Genomic DNA, 24,132 nt, shown 5'->3' on the forward strand with positions numbered 1-24,132 from the left:
GCCTTTATAGAGTGAATGTGGAGAGGATGGTTCCTTGGTGGGAGAGTCTAAGACCAGAGGACACAGCCTCAGAACTGAGGGTCGCCCATATAGACCAAAGAGAAGGAGGAATTTCTTTCACCAGAGAGTAGTGAATCTGTGGAATTCTCTGCCACAGGCATCTGTGGAGGTCAAGCTTTGTGTATATTTAAAGCAGAGGTGATAGATTCCTGATTGGTCAGGGCATGAAGGGATACGGGGAGAAGGCAGGAGATTGGGGCTGAGAGGAATGTTGGGTTAGCCATGATGGAATGGTGGAGCAGACTCAATGGGCTGAATGGCCTGATTCTACACCGATATCTTACGGTCTTATGGAGATTTGGCACGTCAACAAAGACTACCAAGTTTCTGCAGATGTACGGGGGAGAACGTTCTGACTGGTTGCATCACCGTCCGGTGTAGAAGCTCCGATGCGGAGGGCTGGAGACACAGTCAGCTCCATCACAGCCTCAACCCTCCCACCATCGAGGGCATCTACAAGAGACGGTGCCTGAAGGAGGTGGCATCATCACTGAAGACCCTCACCATCCCGGACACACCCTCTTCTTGTTACTACTGTGAGGGTGGAGCCTGAAGACCCTCACTCAATGGTTCAGGAAAAACTTCTTCCTGTCTGAGTTCTGAATTCTCCGTGAACCAACGAACAATATTTTATTATATTCTTTAACACCTTTTATTTCGTAATTTATAGTATAATTAATTATGTCTTTGTATAACAACACATTTCACAACCTATCTTCCAATCTGATTCTGATTGATACAATAGACAATAGACAGTAGGGGCAGGAGTAGGCCATTCGGCCCTTCTAGCCAGCACCGCCATTCACTGTGATCATGGCTGATCATACACAATCAGTACCCCGTTCCTGCCTTCTCCCCATATCCCTTGACCCGGCTATCTATGAGAGCTCTATCTAACTCTCTCTTGAATGCATCCAGAGACTTGGCCTCCACTGCCTTCTGGGGCAGAGCATTCCACATATCCACCACTCTCTGGGTGAAAAAGTTTTTCTGCATCTCAGTTCTAAATGGCCTACCCCTTATTCTTAAACTGTGGCCTCTGGTTCTGGACTCACCCATCAGCGGGAACATGCTTCCTGCCTCTAGCGTGTCCAATCCCTTAATAATCTTATGTTTCAATGATGGCGCGGCCATACCTCGCAGGGATTAGCACACCGGTCCCACAGGGGAACCGCGGGGCATTTTCCCTTTCGGCAAAGCCTGAGATGTTTGGCAAGGACACGGGCGTTCTGTCCAGCCTCGAAACGGGGAGCGCCCTGACGGCGGTAGCCCAGCTCAGCTCCGCACCGGGGAAGCCTACTGACTCCCAGCGGCCTCGCTGTTCTGCTTCACGTAACACCCCCTCTCCCTGACTATCTGTAAGGGGAGTAGAGAGGAATGGGCCCAGAGACAGGGAGGGGTGTAGGGGAGGGAGGGGGGTCATGGAGACAGGGAGGGGTGTAGGGGAGGGACGGGGTCATGGAGACAGGGAGGGGTGTAGGGGAGGGACGGGGTCATGGAGACAGGGAGGGGTGTAGGGGAGGGACAGGGTCATGGAGACAGGGAGGGGTGTAGGGGAGGGACGGGGTCATGGAGACAGGGAGGGGTGTAGGGGTTATTGGAGATGGGGAGAGGTGCAGGGAGACCAAGGAGTGTGGGGGTGGGAGGGGGTCATGGAGACAGGGAGGGGTTTAGGGGAGGGAGGGACAGGGTCATGGAGACAGGGAGGGGTGTAGGGGAGGGACGGGGTCATGGAGACAGGGAGGGGTTTAGGGGAGGGAGGATGTCATGGAGACAGGGAGGGGTGTAGGGGTTATTGGAGATGGGGAGAGGTGCAGGGAGACCAAGGAGTGTGGGGGTGGGAGGGGGGTCATGGAGACAGGGAGGGGTTTAGGGGAGGGAGGGACAGGGTCATGGAGACAGGGAGGGGTGTAGGGGAGGGACGGGGTCATGGAGACAGGGAGGGGTGTAGGGGTTATTGGAGATGGGGAGAGGTGCAGGGAGACCAAGGAGTGTGGGGGTGGGAGGGGGTCATGGAGACAGGGAGGGGTGTAGGGGTTATTGGAGATGGGGAGAGGTGCAGGGAGACCAAGGAGTGTGGGGGTGGGAGGGGGTCATGGAGACAGGGAGGGGTTTAGGGGAGGGAGGATGTCATGGAGACAGGGAGGGGTGTAGGGGTTATTGGAGATGGGGAGAGGTGCAGGGAGACCAAGGAGTGTGGGGGTGGGAGGGGGGTCACAGGGAATCACATTCGTTCTTTTCCCTCAACCCTCTTCCTTCCTCTTTCACTTTTTCTCTTTCTCTTGTCGTCCCTCCTTTCTCTCCCCTTCCTTTTTCCTATTATCTCTCTACGCCTCCCTCTCCCTATCTTCCCTCTCTCCCAATTTCTCTCTTCCCTCTTTATCTGCCATTCTCCCTCCCTCCTCAATCTCTCTATCTCCTTCATCTTCATCCCTCTCTCTCCCCCATCGCCCCAGTCTTCCCCTCCCCTGCTGTGACGCAGATCTGCCGTGTTTCACCCTGCCTGTCAGCGGACACGCTGTGATTAATGAATCGGCTCTCCTCTCCCCTGTGAGATAGATACTAGGTCAGGGGCGCGGCGGGACAGGGAGAGATGCCTCAGGTTTTACGTCAGTGAAACACACTCCCCTACACCGCTCCCTGTCTCTGTAACCCACTCCCTTCCCTACACCCCTGCCCATCCCCGTCACCCCTCTGTAACCCCCTCCCCATCGCTGCGTCTTCCCTTCTTCGCTATACCCCCTCCCGGTCTACGTTCTCCCTCCCTCCCAGTTTCTGTGCCCCCCCCCCCCCCCACCTCCCGGTCACCATGCCCTTTCCGTGACCTGCTCCGCCCTGCTCGGGAATGTTGGCTGGGACATCGAAGTGTGAGCCGCCAGGGGAACGGAGCAGATGCTCCGAAGTGTTTTCCCCGCCATTCGACTTGGGAATCCCCGAGAGAAGGAGAGCGGGAGGGAGAGGGGCAGAGAGAGAGAGAGAGGCCAAGAGTGGTGGGAGAGAGGGTGAGGGGAAGGAAGGGGTAGGAATAGAGAGAGAAGTGAAAGGGGAAGAGGGAGATGAAGAGGGGGAGGAGAGCGAGAGAGAGGGGGTGAGGGAGAGAGAGAGTTGGAGGAGAGGGGAGGGATAAGGGGGCTTGATCAGAATGGCCCCCTTCTCTCCCCCCCCCACCCCGCCCCTTTCCTTCTCAGCGATTCTGTTATCCTGTTCCCATCGGCGGGGCGGTGACGATCCTGCACTGCCCCACCCCACCGCACCCTTCCATCCCCGACCCATTCAAAGTTCCCCTCCGTTACGCTTAAACATGACGGGGCTCCCGCGTACCGCCCCGGGCGGCCCCTTTAAATGGAGACCTGCCAACGTCCCAGCTGTCATCTTGGTCACAGCCTTCCCACCCTGGACCCGCTTCAGTCGTTACTGAGCCACGGGGTTCCGCGACCAGAGACAGCGGCTTTACCAGGGAACCTCTTCAGGGACCGCCACCCGCGCCGAAAAAAAGAAAATCCGGATTATTCTCGCCCAGGGTGGAATCTGTTCTTGACGAAGCCTGTCCGCAGTCACAGCGTTGTAATTAATCTGTTATCTCCCTCTCTCTCTCTCTCTCTCTCTCTCTCTCTCTCTCTCTCTCTCTCTCTGCAAAGCGGGGATAAAGTTTATTCCTGGAACGCTGCATAGTTCTGCAAAGTTTGGAAAGCTCCCACCATTCAGAAACGTTCTGTAAAGTTCACTACAGTTCGGTTTTGAAAGTTTTTAACAGTTTAACAGTCCTGAAGTATAAGTTCTGAAAGGGAAGTTCTAAACATTCGGAAAAAAGTGAAAAGTTTTGAAGAGTTCTGACAAGTTTTGAAAGTTGAGAATATTCTGATAAAAAAAAAGTTACTTTTCAAAAGTTTCAAACGAAACTTTCCTTAGGAGAGCTGACAGAGTGGATTGAGGAGGGTATTTCTGTAGAGGGTTCTTTGGGGGAGGCCGGTGTTGGGAAGATCTGAAAGCTCTGTGCCCACTTCTCCGTTTGTCACCGATGACTCGGGGCACCGAGGTGGGGAGGCGGCCGGAGGCGGCGATCGGACCGGGGACAAAGCCGGCGGCGCGGCTGGGACCCTGGCAACGATGTCTGCGCTGTCTCAGCGACTGCAGCCCGTGTCTCAGGAAAAGCAACGAGAACTACGATATGGGCAGGGACCGACAAGACGGAGCGACGACAGCGGTGGATGAAGGTCGGGTCTGAGGGAAGGGAGGCGGCCTGGCGGTGGGAAGGGGATTGGGCTGTCCTGTCACACTCCCATTCACTCTCACCCCTGGACCCCCTCACCCCCATTCCTCAAACACCTTGCTCCTCTCTCCCGTCTGTTCTCCCTTCCCACCTCTCACCCTCTAACTTCCCCTCCCTCCTTCTCTCCTTTCCACCTTTCTCTCCCTCTCTCCCTTCCCACCTCAACCCTCTCCCTCACCCCTCCCTTACCCCTCCCACTCTCTCCCCCTTCCCCCTCTCCCTCCCCTCCTCTCTCCCTTCCCCATCCCTATCCTCCACATCTCTCATCCCTCCTTTCCACCTCCCTCTCCTCCTCTCTCTATCCCCTCCCCTGACTGTTCTCTCTCTCCCCCCATCAGGAGCGGTCCAGCAAGTCACCTCTCTGGACCTTCAGGCCGGACTCAACAAGGAGAGACACCACACCCAGGACTTTGACTATGAGGAGCTGATCATTCGCCGGGGCTTCCCCTTCCAGATGGGGGTGACCCTCAACAGCCCTTTTGACCCAAACTCTGACCCCCTGCAGATGGAGCTCAGCACTGGTGAGTCCTGGGGTTTGGTTCCAGCAATCTCCCCTTTCATGGGGTGGGTGGAGAGGAGAGTGCAGAACTCCCATGGGCAGTGAAAGTCTGTGTGATGGTGGAGGTGGGGGCGTGTAGGCCCAGTGATTGGGTTAGGGTTTGGTTGTAGAACTGGATCTCCCATGGCCCTCTCAACTCCCTCCACCCCCTCCCCTCCTGCTTTCCCCGTCCCCTCCCCTCCCTACCCCTCAGTTCCCCAAAACTCTTATCCCTACCTTCCTCCCTCCACCCCCTCCCCTCCTGCTTTCCCCGTCCCCTCCCCTCCCTACCCCTCAGTTCCCCAAAACTCTTATCCCTACCTTCCTCCCTCCACCCCCTCCCCTCCTGCTTTCCCCGTCCCCTCCCCTCCTCTTCACCTCTCCATCTCCCCTCCCTACCCCTCAGTTCCCCAAAACTCTTATCCCTACCTTCCTCCCTCCACCACCTCTCCTCCTGCTTTCCCTGTCCCCTCCCCTCCCCTTCACCTCTCCATCTCCCCTCCCTCCCCCTCAGTTCCCCAAAACTCTTATCCCTACCTTCCTCCCTCCACCCCCTCCCCTCCTGCTTTCCCCGTCCCCTACCCTCCCCTTCACCTCTCCATCTCCCCTCCCTCCCCCTCAGTTCCCCAAAACTCTTATCCCTACCTTCCTCCCTCCACCCCCTCCCCTCCTGCTTTCCCCGTCCCCTACCCTCCCCTTCCCCTCTCCATCTCCCCTCCCTCCCCCTCAGTTCCCCAAAACTATCCCTGCCTTCCTCCCTCCACCCCCTCCCCTCCCCTTCACCTCTCCATCTCCCCTCCCTCCCCCTCAGTTCCCCAAAACTCTTATCCCTGCCTTCCTCCCTCCACCCCCCACCTCCTGCTTTCCCCGTCCCCTCCCCTCCACCTCTCCATCTCCCCTCCCTCCCCCTCAGTTCCCCAAAACTCTTATCCCTGCCTTCCTCCCTCCACCCCCCTCCCCTCCTGCTTTCCCCGTCCCCTCCCCTCCTCTTCACCTCTCCATCTCCCCTCCCTCCCCCTCAGTTCCCCAAAACTCTTATCCCTGCCTTCCTCCCTCCACCACCTCCCCTCCTGCCTCCTACCTCCTTGGCTTCACTTACCCCCATGTCCCCTCACCACCCTGTCCTCCTTTTCCTCCCCCTCCCCTCCTTCCTCCCTCAACGTTATCATCCTTCCTCACCGTCCTTTCCCTCTCTTCTCCCATATGTGTGTGGCTGTGGTGTGTTTAACACCCTTGGGTGGTGTGGTTTTGTGTGTGACGAATTCCACAGTCCTTTTCTGTCTTTTTCTCTGTACTCTCTGTCTGTCTGTCTGTCTCTGTCCCAGGGACCCATTCTCTGAACCTCACCCCGGACTGAAGGCCTCCACTGCCCACAAAGTTGAAAGGGGTGAAATTGGCTGCCGGCGAATTGTCTTTGGGATTTTGTCCTAACCTCTCCTCCCTCCATTTCTCCCCCCCCCAGGCAACAACCCCCAGCTGGCAAAGAGGACTCTGGTGGTGTTGACTCTGGGCAGCAAGCCGGAACCAGGGGAGTGGGCTCTGACAGCGATCAACAATGGGAACCACACCCTCGCCGTCACCGTCCACGTTCCCGCGGACTGTCCCATCGGACGATACCGACTTTCCGTGTCCGCCAGGGGAGGACAGAAACAGGAGGCTGCTCTCTACATACTTTTCAACCCCTGGTGCCCAGGTAGGTTCAACCTCAGAACTCGGCTTCACTGTCAGACGGACGGGTGCAATGCAGAACTAACTCAGGTAGGCAGCATTAACCATGCGGTAAATTATACACAATTTTTACAAGAAAAAATAAAAACACCGTTGTCCAGCACTCTCTGTGTGAAAAAATCTACTTCTGACACCCCCCCCCCAAATACTTCCCTCCAATCGCCTTAAAATTATCTCCCTTTCAATTTGCCATTTCCACGCAGGGTAAAAGGTACTCGATCTATGCCTCTTATCATCTTGTACACCTCAACCTCCTCCTGTCCAGAGTGAAAAGCTCGAGCTCACTCAGCCTGCCCTCATAAGATCCAAGCAGCGTCCTGGCAAATCTCTTCCGCGCCCCTCCCATGATGAGGCCACCGGATCTGAACATAATTCTCCAAGGCTGGTCTAACCAGAGTATTAGAGAGCTGCAACATTACCTCAACCCCCCCCCCCCCAACGAATGAAGCCCCACATTCCTTGTGCCTTCTTAACCAGCGCAGCATAAAAGCCAGTAGCAACAGGCCCCGGGACAGCTTCTTCCACAAGACTGATTAACTCACGCTGATCTGAGTGCATTCCTATGTTACACTGACTGTCCTTTTATCATAGATCACCATAAATGCAAATTGCAACTTGACTTGTGCTGAAACCCCGAGGGATCTCTGGACATGGATTCCAAGATCCCTCTGTTCCTCCACACTGTTGATTAACCCTTTACTCCACCTGCAAGTTCGAGCTTCCAAAGTGAATCGGTTCAAACTGGATTGAAGTCCGCCTGTCACCTCTCAGCCCGGCTCTACACCCTGTCAATGTCTCATTGTACACCGTGACAGCCTTTTACACCATCCTGAACCCCAACAGCCATCATGTTCCCCCCCAGACTTACTAACCCGGGCACCCCACTTCTTCAGCCAAGCAAGGTACGGTAATGGTTCCCTGGAAGTGGTGTCACAGGGGAGATGGGGAGGGGGTGAAGAAGGCTTTTGCACGCTGGCCTTCATCAGTCGGGTCACCGTGTACGGGAGCTGTGATGTTATGTTGCAGTCATACAAGATGGTGCTGAGACCACGCAGCTACTGTGCTCTGTTTTGGCCACTTTGCGATAAGAAAAATGTGACTAAACTGGAGAGAGTGCAGGGGAGATTTCTGGGAGTCAGGGGACTGAATTACGGACAGTTGTTGAGCAGGGTGGGGTGTGGGAGTCTGAGGGGTGACTGTATAGAGGCGTGTAGAACCATGAGGGGCAGAGATAGGGTGACCGCGCGCAGGCTTGGGGAATCTCCAACCAGTGGGCACAGGTTTAAGGTGAGAGGGGGAGAGATTTAATAGGGACCCAAGGAGCAACCTTTTCTCCCCACCCAGAGGATGGTCCGTATATGGAACGAGCTGCCGGGGTAAGTGCTTGAGGCAGGTACATCCAATATAACTCAGAGTCCTGCCATGTGCAGAAGTTCGCTGATGACACGGCCATAGTGGGGTGTGTCAGGAATGGACAGGAGGAGGAGTATAGGAAACTGATACAGGACTTTGTGATATGGTGCAACTCAAACTACCTGCGTCTCAATATCACCAAGACCAAGGAGATGGTGGTGGACTTTAGGAGATCTAGGCCTCATATGGAGCCAGTGATCATTAATGGAGAATGTGTGGAGCAGGTTAAGACCTACAAGTATCTGGGAGTACAGTTAGACGAGAAGCTAGACTGGACTGCCAACACAGATGCCTTGTGCAGGAAGGCACAGAGTCGAATGTACTTCCTAAGAAGGTTGGCGTCATTCAATGTCTGTAGTGAGATGCTGAAGATGTTCTATAGGTCAGTTGTGGAGAGCGCCCTCTTCTTTGTGGTGGCGTGTTGGGGAGGAAGCATTAAGAAGAGGGACGCCTCACGTCTTAATAAGCTGGTAAGGAAGGCGGGCTCTGTCGTGGGCAAAGTACTGGAGAGTTTAACATCGGTAGCTGAGCGAAGGGCGCTGAGTAGGCTACGGTCAATTATGGATAACTCTGAACATCCTCTACATAGCACCATCCAGAGACAGAGAAGCAGTTTCAGCGACAGGTTACTATCGATGCAATGCTCCTCAGACAGGATGAAGAGGTCAATACTCCCCAATGCCATTAGGCTTTACAATTCTACCGCCAGGACTTAAGAACTTTTTAAAAGCTATTATTAATGCTTTTTGAGATGGTGATTTAGATGCATATCATATTTTTTTACTGAGTTAAGTATTGTATGTAATTAGTTTTGCTACAACAAGTGTATGGGACATTGGAAAAAAAGTTGAATTTCCCCATGGGGATGAATAAAGTATCTATCTATCTATCATTAAGAACATTTAAAAGAAACTTTGACAGGAAGGGTTTAGAACAGGGGTTTCCCCAAACTTTTTGATGCTGTGAACCCCCACCATTGACCAGAGGGCCCATGGACCCCAGATTCAGTTAGATACGGGCCGAGTGTGTGTAGGTGGGACTGGCTTAGGGGGGAATCCCGGCCAGCGCAGGGAATTTGGGACAAAGGGCCTGTTTTCCTGCACTCTGACCTGGTAACACAGTCAGGCAGAGAGCTACATCACCCCCTCCCCTCCTCTTGTCCACCCTTCTTTTCCTCTTCCCCACCCCTGTCTCCCCTTCCTCCCACCCTCCCCTCTCTCTACCCTCCTCCCTGTCCCCCTACTCTTCCCCATCTCTCTCCCCTCTACCCCATCTCTCTCTCCCCCTCCTCTCCTCCCACCCTCCCCTCGCTCTACCCTCCTCCCTGTCCCCCTACTCTTCCCCATCTCTCTCCCCTCTACCCCATCTCTCTCTCCCCTTCCTCTCCTCCCACCCTCCCCTCTCTCTACCCTCCTCCCTGTCCCCCTACTCTTCCCCATCTCTCTCCCCTCTCCCCCATCTCTCTCTCCCCCTCCTCTCCTCCCACCCTCCCCTCTCTCTACCCTCCTCCCTGTCCCCCTACTCTACCCCATCTCTCTCTCCCCTTCCTCTCCTACCACCCCTCCTCTCCTCCCAGTCCCCTCTACTCTTCCCCATCTCCCTTTCCCCCTCCCTCGCACCCTCCGCTCCTCCCCACTCCACTCCCTGGACTGGGTCTCAGGTTACCTGGGACCGTGTTTGTACAGAGTTTGTGCCGGTTGCCATGGGGACAGACCGGCACTGCCCAACTGCAGACAGGAAGCGGCATTGGGAAATCACATCCCGTCCCGGACTCTCCAGACACACCGGGCCGGGGGTGGGGAGGGCTGTAGGGGAGAGAGGGGTTCACAGAGAAGGGGAGGGGTGCAGGGGAGGGAGGGAGTCACGGAGATGCGGAGGGTTGTAGAGGAAGGAGAGTGGGATAGGGAGGTAGGGGTGTAGGGAAGGAAGGTCAGAGATGGGTAGAGGTGGATGGGAGAGAAGGGGGTCAGGGAGACAGGGGATCATGGAGATGGGGAGGTGCAGTGGAGGGAAGGCGTTATGAAGGTGGATAGGGAGGGATTCTCCTTGGATGAGCTGTTCCTGTTAGGGTTGGAGTGGGGTGGAGCTATGTGGGTTTTCGCAGAGGAAAAAGTTGACGTTTCTGAGTCGGATGGGTTCAAATCATGTTCCAGTCTAGGGTTTACTGACCTCCTCCATTCAATTCCTGGGCCTTTCCTTCCAATCCGGAGATCCGGTCCAGGTTTTCTTCGATCCCACTCCATCTCTTGGGTTCGATCCAGGTTTTACATTTCTCTCCAAATTGAACATTCACTGTTATCTCGCAGTTGTAAGTGCTCGCTCTGTCCCCATCTATGGAAAAGAGTAAAACCAGTCGACATTCGGGGCCGAGACCCTTCATCAGACTGTCCTCTTTTTCATAAATGCCGCTGAGTTCCTCCCGCATTTTGTGCGTGTTGCTCGGATTTCCAGCATCTGCAGTTTTCCCCTTGTTTGTGTTTCACTCCATTTCCTGCCCCCCTCCCCAAGTCCTGCTAACTTCCTGCTGAATCTGAGCGGAATCGGGGTTATTATCCCCGTCTGATGCGACGTGAAGTTCATTTTTACAAAGTTCTGGCAGCAGTACAACGCATATAATTATTATAAATGACAGAATCAGGTTTAATATTACTGGTATTTGTTGTTAAGTTTGTTTTGTGGCAATACATAATTTAAAAATCTATAAATTACAATAAGAAATATATTTTTTTCAGAATTAAACGAGTTTTGCAAAAAGAGAACCGAAACTATCGCAGGGGCACACACGGTTTCACTGTCCATTCAGAAATCTGAGGGCAGAGGGGAAGAAGTTGTTCCTGAAACGTTGATTGTGAGTCTTCAGGCTCCTGTCCCTCCTCCCTGGTGGTAGTCACGAGAAGAGGGCATGTCCTGGGTGAAGGGGGTCCTTAATGATGGATGCCCCCTTTTTGAGGCACTGCCTTTTGAAATTGCCCTCGATGCTGGCGAGGCTGGTGCCCGTGATGGAGCTGTCTGAGTTTACAAACTTCTGCAGCCTCTTGACCCTGAGCAGTGTCCCCACCCCCTCCATTCCAGACGGCGATGCAGCCACTGAAGGCTCTCCACGGTTCATCTGTCGGAATTTGCGAGGGTCTTTGGAGACGGACCAAACTCCGGGTGAAATATGGCTGCGGCGATGTGCTGGGCCCAGAATAGATCCCCGGCGAAACTGACACTCAGGAAGCTGTGAACTTCTGACCCCTGAATCAGAACTGGTGCGTGTTCCCTCCGCTTCCCATTTCGGAAGCGCACAACCCATGCCCCGGTCCCTGGCGCTGAGACAGCACCTCTCAGCCAGCTGGTCTACCCCCCTCCTGTACGCCTCCTCCCGAAACCCTGTGGGTGGCGTTTGAGCGGTACCTGGCCACGCAGTCGTGGGTAGAGAGAGTAGAGCAGAGGGCTAAGCACACATCCCCGTGGCACTAAGTAAACGGGAATAATTAGATAGTATTCCTGGGTTCATGGACTATTCCCCTTTCCCTTTGTGGAGGGGAAGAAGCTGTCCCTGAATCGTTTTCCCCGGGCTCCCGTACCTCCTCCCTATGTACAGACCCGGAGTGATCCAACACGCCGCAGATGTTAACCCTTCCACACCCAGGATCATTCTCCCATACCAGCACATCCTTTCTTCGTTAGGGGTCACGGCGCTCCAACTGTAGTCTGACCAATGGCTTGTGAGATCTCCGCACTACATCCCTGCTACCGCAGAGGGGTCGATGCCGCCTTCCCGAGGCACCACCTCTTGTAGATGCCCCCCGACGGTGGGGCGGGTCGTGCCCGTGATGGGGCTGGCCGAGTCTGCGAGCCCGTGTACGAGCCTCCATTCCGGACAGCGGTGCAGCCTGTCAGAAAGCTCTCCAGCGTATTTCTGCAGAAACTTGCCTGAGTCTTTGGTGAAGTTCCCCCTCATTCTGTTCCCCAAGTCCAGCTTCAGACTTTACCGCACGCCCCGCTCCCCGTTCCTTATCAGCAATCCACGTTTTACTGCCAACCCTCATTTTTATCCAGTCCGGGTTTTGCCACTTCTTCGGTGTCCGGGTCCAGGTTTTACTTGCAACCCTTTAGAAAGTCCCGGGAAAGTGAAACAAGAAAGTCTCCACACAGTGAAACAAATCTGGGACAGGAAATTAAATGTACTCCTTAAGGACGCCAGACCCGAATCCTGGGGTCCAAAGGAAACTGGCAGAAGAGATGGTTGGTCGTAATGTTGGGAAATTTCCTAAACTCTGGCGTGATCCTCGGGGACCAGGATCCAGGGGCGTTGCACAAATGCAGAGGACAACGGGATGCAGATTGCTCCCGACACATTCACTTGCTCACAGCGTGTGAAAGTGTAAGGGGGTGGGGAAAGGTAGATGGTTTGTTTCAGGACTTCCAGAAGCTTTTGAGAGTGGGAAATTGATGGAGAAGGGAGAGTTTCATTTTCTACCCGTCAGTCAGTGTTGGGGGTACTGTATACCCAATCGGAGTGAATAAGATGGGGGGTGGTGTGGTCACAATTATTAATATGCCTGGATTTAAACTAACATCCGCAGGTCCACTCAGTGCTTACATCTGCTCCTCTGAGCCAATCCGAGTTTTATTTGCTGTCTGCAATCCAATCCTTAGACCCAGTCCTGGTTTTCTTCCAACCCCGACCCCTGGTTCCAAGCCTCTGGCCTGGATTTTGTCATGCCCTTCCACGAATACGGGGATCTGGTCCTGGTTTTGTTTATTCCCTCCGATGCCAGTACTCCAACCAATGGCTTGTGAGATCTCCGCACTACATCCCTGCTACCGCAGAGGGGTCGATGCCGCCTTCCCGAGGCACCACCTCTTGTAGATGCCCCCGACGGTGGGGCGGGTCGTGCCCGTCATGGGGCTGGCCGAGTCTGCGACCCTCTGCAGATTCCAGTTCTGGTTTTGTTTACTTTTTACTACCTCTTCCCCCACCCCCCACCCCCACACACTCCATTCCTTCACAGTAAATCAAATTCCTTTAAGATGCCTGGGCGTGAATCCTGGGATCCAAAAGGAATCAGCAGAAGAGACAGTTGGTTGTATTCTTGGGAATTCTCTGAATTCTGAAGCAGTCAATTGTGATCCGGATCCCCTCTCCCCCTCCCCTCGCCTCCACCCCTCCTTCTCCCACCTCCCCTTCTCCTGAATTCGCGGCCCTCCCCCGCTTGCACCTCCCTACCTGCTGTTTCCCCGCGGGGCCGATGTGCAGTGCCCCGTCAGGACGAGACGCAAACAAAGCCATTCCCCGCATCTCCGAACACGCAACAGCCCAATGCAGTCCCTCTCCTCGCCCCGCCATCTCTCTCTGTCCTCCCCCTTTCTCTCTCTCCATCTCCTTTTCCCCCACCTGTCTCTCACTCCCTCAACATCCCCCCTTCTAAATCCGTCCCTGTCTTTATCTATCCTTCTCCCCTCCCTCCCTCACACTGCCCCTCGCCCCTTCCCTCCCTCTCTCCCCTTCCCCCTTTCTTCCTCCCCATCACCTCCCTCCGTCCTCGCCCCTCCCTCCCTCTCCCCTCCTTTTTCCCTCCCTCCCTCCTTTCCTCTCACCCTCCCTCCCTCTCTCTCCCTCTCCCCCTCTGCCTCACTTCTGTCTCCTCGTTCGGTCTGTCCCCGCCCTGCCGAGGTTATTTCTGGTGCCAGACCACCGGCGGTGTGTGTGTGTGTGAAAGGGGAGCCGTCCCGTCCTGTTTGCGAACAGGGTGTTCCCGTGTGGCCTGCCTACTAAATCAGGCTCCGGGTCCCGCCCGCTGTTTCCCTTGGCCCGATCGCGAAGCTGTGTCTATTTACCAACAAACAGAAACAGGAAAACATCCGCCCGCCGGCCGGCCCCTCTCCGCACAGAGCCGCCATTCACTCCCCGCCTAAATAGGCGTGTGTGTACGATCGGCGTGTGGGATCGCCCTGCCCTCGGGTCGTGCGCTCCCCGGGACCCTGACCTCGTGTCCCTTCCCGGGAAGGAGGGAAGCGGGCTGAGAATTTGAAAGTCAGACCATGTAATTGAGTACCGCTCTGGTGCCAGTTACTGTGTAAGAATAGATTGGAGAGGGTCATACCGGAATGAAAGGGTTAACGTATGAGGAGCGTTTGATCACTCTGGGCCTGTACTCCTTGGAGTGTTAGGAGAACGACAGGGGATCTCATTGAAACCCATCAAATATTGAAAGGCCAAGGTGAAGTGGCCAGGGAGAGGAAGTTCCAATAGCGGGGGAGGCCGGCACCAGGGCCACAACCTCAGAATAGAAAGGCCCTCCCTTTAGAACAGAGAGGAGAAGGAAGGTGGTGAATCTGTGGAATTCATTGCCACAGACACCCTGGCGGCCAGGTCGTTGGGTATATTTAAATCAGAGGCTGGTATATTCTTGATTAGTCGGGGCGTGAAAGGTTACCGGGGAGACGATTGGAGAATGGGGGTTGAGAGGGATAATAAATCAGCCATTGTAGAACGGCAGAGCAGTTTCGATGGGCCGAATGGCCCGATCTACTCTTGTGTCCGATGGGGGAATAGGATCAGACAGAGTTAACTGTCCTGACTATTGTTTCCCTTTCAGAAGACAAATGGGGGGGCAGGACTTTCACAGTGAATGGTAGGGACCTGGGGAGTGTTGTAGAACAGAGGCCCCCAGGGGTACAGGTACACGGATCCCTGAAAGTGGAGTCACAGGTAGACAGGGGGGTGACGGAGCTTGCCTTCGTCGGTCAGGGCACTGAGTGTTGGAGTTGGGACCACCTGATGTAGGAGCATTGGCTGAGATCTTTGAATCCTCTTTGGCTGCAGGGGAAGTGCCGGAGGACTGGAGAATAGCAAATGTAGTTCCCTTGTTTAAAAAAGGTAATAGGGAGAAACCTGGGAACTATAGACCGGTGAGTCTTACGTCGGTGGTCTGCAAACTACTGGAAAAGATTCTTAAGGATAGGATCTACGAGCATTTGGAGAAGTACAGTCTACTCAAGGATAGTCAACATGGCTTTGTGAAGGGAAGGTCGTGCCTCACGAGCCTGATTGAGCTTTTTGAAGAGGTAACAAAAGAAATCGATGAGGGTAGGACAATGGATGAGGTCTACATGGACTTTAGCAAAGCATTTGACAAGGTCCCTCATGAAAGACTCATCCAGAAAGTCATGAGGCATGGGATAAGCTGAACCTTGGCTGTTTGGATAAAAAAATTGGCTTAAAGGAAGAAAGCAGAGGGTAGTTGTGGAAGGAAAGTATTCTGCCTGGAGGTCGGTGACTAGTGGAGTGCCGCAGGGATCTGTCCTGGGAGCCCCGCTATTTGTGATTTTTATAAATGACCTGGATGTAGAGGCGGAAGGATGGGTGAGTAAGTTTGCGGATGACACGAAGATTGGAGGAGTTGTGGATGGAGCTGTAGGTGGTCGAAGGTTACAAGAGGATATAGATAGGCTGCAGAGTTGGGCAGAAAAATGGCAGATGGAGTTCAATCCGGACAAGTGTGAGGTGATGCATCTTGGAAGGACAAACCAGAAGACTGAGTACAGGATTTGGTCAGTTACTTAAGAGTGTGGATGAACAAAGGGACCTTGGGGTTCAAATCCATACATCCCTCAAGGTCACTGCACAGGTTGATAGGGTTGTTAAGAAGGCCTATGGGATGCTAGGCTTCATTAACAGGGGGACTCAGTTCAAGAGTAGAGAGGTCATGTTGCAACTCTACAAATCTCTGGTGAGACCGCACTTAGAGTATTGTGTTCAATTCTGGTCACCTCATTATAGGAAGGATGTGGAAGCTATGGAGAGGGTGCAGAGGAGATTTACAAGGATGTTGCCTGGTTTGGAGAGCAAGTCATATGAAGCAAGGTTAGCAGAGCTGGGACTTTTCTCTTTGGAGCATAGAAGAATGAGAGGGGACTTGATAGAGGTCTACAAGATTATGAGAAGCATAGATAGGGTGGATAGTCAGTACCTGTTTCCCAGGGCACCAATAGCAAACACCAGAGGGCATATGTACAAAATTAAAGGAGGGAAGTTTAGGGGAGACATCAGGGGTAAGTTTTTTTACACAGAGGGTTGTGAGTGCCTGGAATGACTTGCCAGGGAAGGTGGTGGAGGCTAAAACATTAGGGGTATTTAAGAGCCTCTTGGACAGGCACATGGATGAAAGGAAAATGGAGGGTTATGGGTAGTGTGGGTTTAGTACTTTTTTTTAAGGTCGGCACAACATTGCGGGCTGAAGGGCCTGTAGTGTTCTGTGGTTCTGTGTCGTTGTGTACGGCGTTGGTGAGGCTGCACTCGGAGTATTTTGCTCAGTGTTGGTCGCCCTGTTACAGGAGGGCAGAGGAGAGGGCAGAGATTTACCAGGATGTCGCCGGGACTGAGTTCGGGCAGGTTGGGAATGTAGGAGACCGAAGCCTTGTAGAAGCATGTAAAATCACGAGGGGGCAGGCACACAACCAGGGGTCACAGGTTAAAGGTGAAAGGGGAGAGCAGCTACTTTTTCACTCAGAGGGTGGTCTATCTATGGAACAAGTTCAATGGGAACATGTAATGTCGGAGAAATGTGTACAACATACACCCTGAAATGCTTTTTCTTCGCAACCATCCACGAAAACAGAGCAGTGCCCCCAAAGAATGAACAACACTTAAATGTTAGAACCCCAAATCCCCCCCAGCTCCCCCTCCCACGCATAAGCAGCAGCAAAGAAGCAATCTCCCCCCCCCCCACCACCAGCAAAAAAAACCGGTACCCTCCACCGAGCACTCGTGTGCAGCAAAGCATCGGTAAAGGCACAGACTGGCAGAACCCCAACAACTACTCGTTCACCCAGTAATTCGACATACACAGTGTCTCTCTCCCTCTCCCCGCTCCCCCCCTTATAAAGGAAAGGGAGGTGTCCCCATTTCACAGCGAGTGGGGAGACATCACAGATAGCTGACTGATTTACGATGTTAAAAGTCTTTTGCGTCGCTTTTTCGGAGCTCTGAGCCCAGAGAGTCGGCACCAGAAAGGCTCACGTCTCTGGACACGCAGCCCACGGCAGCTAACCCGCTGCCCCCGATGTTCCGTGTTCTCCCGCGACGCTTCAGTCACGGGCACCGGCCCAGAATCAGCCCGTCTCCAGTCTTCTGGGGTGCATCCTCGGGATATCAAACAGCGGCCGGTCGTGAGGCCCTGAGGACACGTCCCATTCCCGCAAAGAACCCGAGTCAGAGTGTATCTCCAGGTCAGGGTCTTCAAAAGAACCTTGAAAAGGGAAGAAAGGAGATATCAAAGATAGAAAGAGAGCTGTTTCCGAGGATGTGAGCAAAGGAATCGCCGTTTAATTCCATCTTGACTTTGGCCCTCCCTGCTGAGCCAGGTACATTAACAACAAGATACCCGGACGGGTACACGGAAAGGAGAAGTTGAGACAGGCCCCTCGGTTAATGGTGGGGGCCCACGGCATCAAAAAGGTTGGGGACCCCTGCTTTGGAGGGGTGTAGACCAAACACTGGCAAGTGGGACTAGCTGAGACAGCACGGCCCAGATGGACCGAACGGCCTGTGTGACATGCAGGCGCCTATGCCCAGGATTGGAAAAGAGACGCGGAGGGTTGCAGGCTCGGCCAGCTCATCGTGGACACCACCCTCCACCCTCCCCACCATTGAGGGCATCTCCAGAAGGTGGTGCTCCAGGAGACAGTGGCGTCCATCGCTAAATACCCCCACCACCCGGGACATGCCCTCTTCTCGTTGCTACCATCAGGGAGGAGGTACAGGAGCCTGAAGACACACACTCAGTGATTCAGGAACAGCTTGTTCCCCTCTGCCGTCCGATTTCTGAACGGCCTACGGACACCACGTCTCAGCTCCTCTTTTGCAATATTTATTTATTTTGCTTCGTTATAGCCGAGGCAGTAGTGGGGAGAAGTTCCCGCTGCCTATTAAATGCTCCCAATGGCGTGCGCCTCAAATAGCCGCTGACAACCAAGCTCCCCTCCTGGCCTTCATGTGGGGCTTAGCTACTAAGCCTGGTGGAGAAGGGGCAAAGGTGGGTTACTGGCACCTTAAAACCGGTCGCTTCGGGCAGATGGGGCTCGCAGCCGCGGTTGGCAGCTCATCTAGGAGAAGGAAAACTCTGATCTCGAACCTCCGCTGCCTTGTGGCCAGACCCACTCACGGGGAAGGAGTCGGGAGTGAAATCCGAGGGGAAAACCTGGAGCTGGAGACCCTAAGGCAGCCCTACGTCGAGTCCAACGCTGACTGGCAACTCCTGTGCCAACCTGTATCAGTCTCTGCCGTTCCTCTGGGTTTATCAGATGAGTGGAGAGGCTGAGCCTGTTACACGGGCAACAACTTGTTCTCCATATCGTACTGCCCAGGTTTGAGTACCAAGACAGCCAGGACACAACGTCCACGGTCAGCTCTGACCTCATGTACATTTTATTTGAACTTACAGTAATTTCTTTATCTCTTGCACGGTACTGCTGCCGCAAACCAACAAATTTCACAACTTGTCAATGATAATAAACCTGATTCTGACATTGACGACGTCTGAAGTGGCAGGAAAATGGACAGGAAAGGTTTAAAAAAACCCGAAAACGGGGCTGGCTCAGATGGCTAGTATGGAGCGGGTGGGCCGAAGGGCTGGTTTCCGAGCTCTCTGACTCTGTCTCTCTCTCGGACTGGCAGCGGACGTGGTGTACATGGAGGGCGAGAAGGAGAAAGCAGAGTACGTCCTGAACGAGTCTGGACGAATCTACTACGGGACCGAGGCGCAGATCGGGGTCAGGACGTGGAACTTTGGACAGGTGGGGGTCCAGCCACACGGGTCACTCCACGGGGGTGCGAGGTGGAGGCAGAAAGGAGGAGACATGGTGAGGTGGAGTGAGGAGGGAGGGGCAATGAGGGGTGAAGAACGAGGGAGGTGACAGACAGTGAGGAAGAGGGCTCTGTTGGTTGAACACAGAGAGGAGAGGAGGGAGGGAGTGAGGTATGGGGAGGTAGGGGGAGAGGGTAGGGGCCGAGAGAGGTGGTGAGGACAGGGTAGGGAGGAAGAAGTGAGGGCCAAGGGAGGGGGAGGAAAAGGGCAAGGGTAGGAGCTGAGAGTAGGGGAGGGAGGGGGAGAGGGAGTGAGGACAGGGGAGAGGAGGGTACGGGCTGAAAGAAGGGGGGAGGCTAAGGGCCAAGAGGGTGGGGGCTGAGGGCAGGGGATGAGAGGGAGGGTACTGAGCAGGGGTTGGGTGATGTTGACTCTCCCTATCCCTCTCCCCCAGTTTTCCCGAGGCATCCTGGAGGCCTCCCTGAAGATCCTGCAGAAGAGTCAGATTCCGGTGGCGGGTTGGGGGAATGCAATCAGTGTCGTACGCACAGTCTCCGCCATGGTGAGTCCTTCGGGGGGGGGGGGGGGGTGCTGGGTGGTGAAGGGAAGTACAGAGGGTTTAGGAGCGGGAGCTGGGAAGGGTGGGGCGAGAAGAGGAGGTTAGGAGGGAGAATTGTAGGGCCTCAAGACCACGGGGTGGCCATTTGGCCCCTCTCTCTCTGGCCTGCCTCATGTTCTAATTTGTGGGCTCTTGTTGTGCATTATCAGCTGACTGTGTTGCTTGTGACTCATTTTAAACTCCCCCTTTCCCCTCTCTCCCTGCCCCCCCCCGGAAATCTCAGGTGAATTCGCAGGACGACGCGGGGGTCCTGGTGGGGAACTGGTCGGGCGATTACTCCGGTGGGACGTCTCCCACCAGCTGGGTGGGAAGTGTGGAAATCCTGCTCCAGTACCTCCACACGGGACGTTCAGTATGCTACGGCCAGTGCTGGGTCTTCTCGGGGGTCACAACCACAGGTATGGACCCCTCCAACTCGTCCAAACTCCCCTCCAACTCAACTCCGTCCAAACTCCCCTCCAACTCCGTCCAAACTCCCCTCCAACTCCGTCTAAACACCCCTCCAACTCGTCCAAACTCCCCTCCAACGCAACTCCGTCCAAACTCCCCTCCAACTCCGTCCAAACTCCCCTCCAACTCCGTCCAAACTCCCCTCCAACACCATCCAAACTCCCCTCCAACTCCGTCCAAACACCCCTCCAACTCATCCAAACTCCCCACCAACTCAACTCCGTCCAAACTCCCCTCCAACTCCGTCTAAATACCCCTCCAACTCATCCAAACTCCCCTCCAACTCAACTCCATCCAAACACCCCTCCAACTCCGTCTAAACTCCCCTCCAACTCAACTCCGTCCAAACTCCCCTCCAACTCAATTCCGTCCAAACACCCCTCCAATTCGTCCAAACTCCCCTCCAACTTAACTCTGTCCAAACACCCTTCCAACTCCGTTGAACCCCAGGGAATGAACCCCCACCACTCACATCAGTGTACTAGAGTAGGATACACACTGTGAATGGTGAGGAGTGTCGAGGGACAGGGGGACCTCGGTGTACGAGGGTAGGACACACACTGTGAATGGTGGGGAGTGTCGAGAGACAGGGGGACCTCGGTGTACGAGGGTAGGACACACACTGTGAACGGTGAGGAGTGTCGAGGGACAGGGGGACCTCGGTGTACGAGGGTAGGACATACACTGTGAACGGTGAGGAGTGTCGAGGGACAGGGGGACCTCGGTGTACGAGGGTAGGACACACACTGTGAACGGTGGGGAGTGTTGAGGGACAGGGGGACCTCGGTGTGTTAAGCTGCTCGGTTGAGGAAAGAACACCAAAGACACGAAATTGCCGATGAAACAGTTTTTATTCAGAGAGGAGTTCACAGCCACACGCACTTGGGGGGTAAGGTAGCCAACTCCCAATTTGTCGGTTCACAGAGGTCATTCTTATATCCAAAAACGGGGCACTACATTAACAAATATGGTTCTTGATTCAAATTCATCCATTGATTGGCTATTGCATAGCGAAGCACACGAAATACTCGGAATAAGTATAGATGCAAGCGAAATACTCGGAATGGATATGGACACAAGCAAAACACTCGAAATAGGGATATAAATCAGATACTTTGCCAGACATATTGTCTTGCGGTAAGCAAGGTTCCCTTTCTTCGTGGTTGCCATATCCGTCTGGTGCTCTATTTTAGTTACCTGCTCCCTGTCCTCCCACACTTCCCCAATCTCATACTCTGTCTCCAGTCCTGTACACATTCTTTGCTTCAATTACCCCTTGTCTCCCCCTTCTACATGTACCCCTCACCCTCTTCACATACTCGGGTGTACGAGGGTAGGACACACGCTGTGAATGGTGGGGAGTGTGGAGGGACAGGGGGACCTCGGTGTACGAGGGTAGGACACACACTGTGAACGGTGGGGAGTGTCGAGGGACAGGGGACCTTGGTGTATGAGGGTAGGACACACACTGTGAATGGTGGGGAGTGTCGAGGGACAGGGGACCTCGGTGTACGAGGGTAGGACACACACTGTGAATGGTGGGGAGTGACGAGGGTAGGACACACACTGTGAACGGTGGGGAATGTCGAGGGACAGGGGACCTCGGTGTACGAGGGTAGGACACACACTGTGAACGGTGAGGAGTGTCGAGGGACAGAGGGACCTCAGTGTACGAGGGTAGGACACACACTGTGAACGGTGGGGAGTGTCGAGGGACAGGGGGACCTCGGTGTACGAGGGTAGGACACACGCTGTGTATGGTGAGGAGTGTCGAGGGACAGAGGGACCTCGGTGTACGAGAGTAGGACACACGCTGTGATTGGTGGGGAGTGTCAAGGGACAGAGGGACCTCGGTGTACGAGGGTAGGACACACACTGTGAATGGTGGGGAGTGTCGAGGGATGGGGGGACCTCGGTGTACGAGAGTAGGACACACACTGTGAATGGTGGGGAATGTCAAGGGACAGGGGGACCTCGGTGTATGAGGGTAGGACACACACTGTGATTGGTGGGGAGTGTTGAGGGACAGGGGGACCTCGGTGTACAAGGGTAGGACACACACCGTGTATGGTGAGGAGTGTCGAGGGACAGGGGGACCTCGGTGTGTTAAGCTGCTCAGTTGAGGAAAGAACACCAAAGACACGAAATTGCCAATGAAACAGTTTTTATTCAGAGAGGAGTTCACAGCCACACGCACTTGGGGGGGTAAGGTAGCCAACTCCCAATTTGTCGGTTCACAGAGGTCATTCTTATACCCAAAAACGGGGCACTACATTCACAAATATGGTTCTTGATTCAAATTCATCCATTGATTGGCTATTGCATAGCGAAGCACACGAAATACTCGGAATAAGTATAGATGCAAGCGAAATACTCGGAATGGGTATGGACACAAGCAAAACACTCGAAATAGGGATATAAATCAGATACTTTGCCAGACATATTGTCTTGCGGTAAGCAAGTTTCCCTTTCTTCGTGGTTGCCATATCCGTCTGGTGCTCTATTTTTGTTACCTGCTCCCTGTCCTCCCACACTTCCCCAATCTCATACTCTGTCTCCCGTCCTGTACACATTCTTTGCTACAATTACCCCTTGTCTCCCCCTTCTACATGTACCCCTCACGCTCTTCACATACTCAGGTGTACGAGGGTAGGACACACGGTGTGAATGGTGGGGAGTGTGGAGGGACAGGGGGACCTCGGTGTACGAGGGTAGGACACACACTGTGAACGGTGGGGAGTGTCGAGGGACGGGGGACCTCGGTGTACAAGGGTGAATGGTGGGGAATGTCGAAGGACAGAGGGACAGAGGGACCTCGGTGTACGAGGGTAGGACACATGCTGTAAACGGTGAGGAGTGTCGAGGGACAGAGGGACCTTGGTGTACAAGGGTAGGACATACGCTGTAAACGGTGAGGAGTGTCAAGGGACAGAGGGACCTCGGTGTACGAGGGTAGGACACACGCTGTAAACGGTGAGGAGTGTCGAGGGACGGGGGACCTCGGTGTACGAGGGTAGGACACACGCTGTAAATGGTGAGGAGTGTTGAGGGACGGGGGACCTCGGTGTACGAGGGTAGGACACACGCTGTAAACGGTGAGGAGTGTCGAGGGACAGAGGGACCTCGGTGTACGAGGGTAGGACACACACTGTAAACAGTGAGGAGTGTCGAGGGACGGGGGACCTCGGTGAACCAGGGTAGGACACAGACTGTGTATGGTGAGGAGTGTCGAGGGACAGGGGGACCTCGGTGTACGAGGGTAGGACACACGCTGTGAATGGTGGGGGAGTGTCGAGGGACAGGGGGACCTCGGTGTACGAGGGTAGAACACACGCTGTAAACGGTGGAGAGTGTTGAGGGACAGAGGGACCTCGGTGTACAAGGGTAGGACACACACTGTGAATGGTGGGGAGTGTGGAGGGACAGAGGGACCTCGGTGTACAAGGGTGAATGGTGGGGAATGTCGAAGGACAGAGGGACAGAGGGACCTCGGTGTACAAGGGTAGGACACACACTGTGAATGGTGGGGAGTGTTGAGGGACGGGGGGACCTCGGTGTACGAGGGTAGGTCACACACTGTGTATGGTGGGGAGTGTCGAGGGACAGGGGACCTCGGTGTACGAGAGTAGGACACGCTGTGATTGGTGGGGAGTGTTGAGGGATGGGGGGACCTCGGTGTACGAGGGTAGGACACACCGTGTATGGTGGGGAGTGTCGAGGGACAGGGGACCTCGGTGTACGAGGGTAGGACACACACTGTGAACGGTGGGGAGTGTCGAGGGACAGGGGACCTCGGTGTACGAGGGTAGGACACACACTGTGAACGGTGAGGAGTGTCGAGGGACAGAGGGAACTCGGTGTACGAGGGTAGGACATACACTGTGAACGGTGGGGAGTGTTGAGGGACGGGGGACCTCGGTGTACGAGGGTAGGTCACACACTCTGTATGGTGGGGAGTGTCGAGGGACAGGGGACCTCGGTGTACGAGAGTAGGACACGCTGTGATTGGTGGGGAGTGTTGAGGGACGGGGGGACCTCGGTGTACGAGGGTAGGACACACACCGTGTATGGTGGGGAGTGTCGAGGGACAGGGGACCTCGGTGTACGAGGGTAGGACACACACTGTGAACGGTGGGGAGTGTCGAGGGACAGGGGACCTCGGTGTACGAGGGTAGGACACACACTGTGAACGGTGAGGAGTGTCGAGGGACAGAGGGAACTCGGTGTACGAGGGTAGGACATACACTGTGAACGGTGG

The 24,132-nt window shown here is 54.6% G+C and overlaps 1 protein-coding gene across 1 annotated transcript in view; it reads left to right on the plus strand.

Annotated features, from left to right (window-relative positions):
- Window positions 1–3,301: 3,301 nt before the first annotated feature.
- The window catches only part of LOC140716457 (protein-glutamine gamma-glutamyltransferase K-like), a 38,199-nt gene continuing 17,368 nt past the window's right edge, over window positions 3,302–24,132 (plus strand). The window contains exons 1-6 of the mRNA XM_073029203.1: window positions 3,302–4,274; window positions 4,669–4,851; window positions 6,331–6,561; window positions 18,676–18,794; window positions 19,260–19,367; window positions 19,648–19,822. Coding sequence (XP_072885304.1) covers window positions 4,079–4,274; window positions 4,669–4,851; window positions 6,331–6,561; window positions 18,676–18,794; window positions 19,260–19,367; window positions 19,648–19,822 — 1,012 coding nt within the window. The 5' untranslated portion in view covers window positions 3,302–4,078. The remainder of the gene's footprint in view (window positions 4,275–4,668; window positions 4,852–6,330; window positions 6,562–18,675; window positions 18,795–19,259; window positions 19,368–19,647; window positions 19,823–24,132) is intronic.

Source organism: Hemitrygon akajei, chromosome 25 (assembly GCF_048418815.1).
Source record: "Hemitrygon akajei chromosome 25, sHemAka1.3, whole genome shotgun sequence".
Classification (NCBI taxonomy): domain Eukaryota; kingdom Metazoa; phylum Chordata; class Chondrichthyes; order Myliobatiformes; family Dasyatidae; genus Hemitrygon; species Hemitrygon akajei.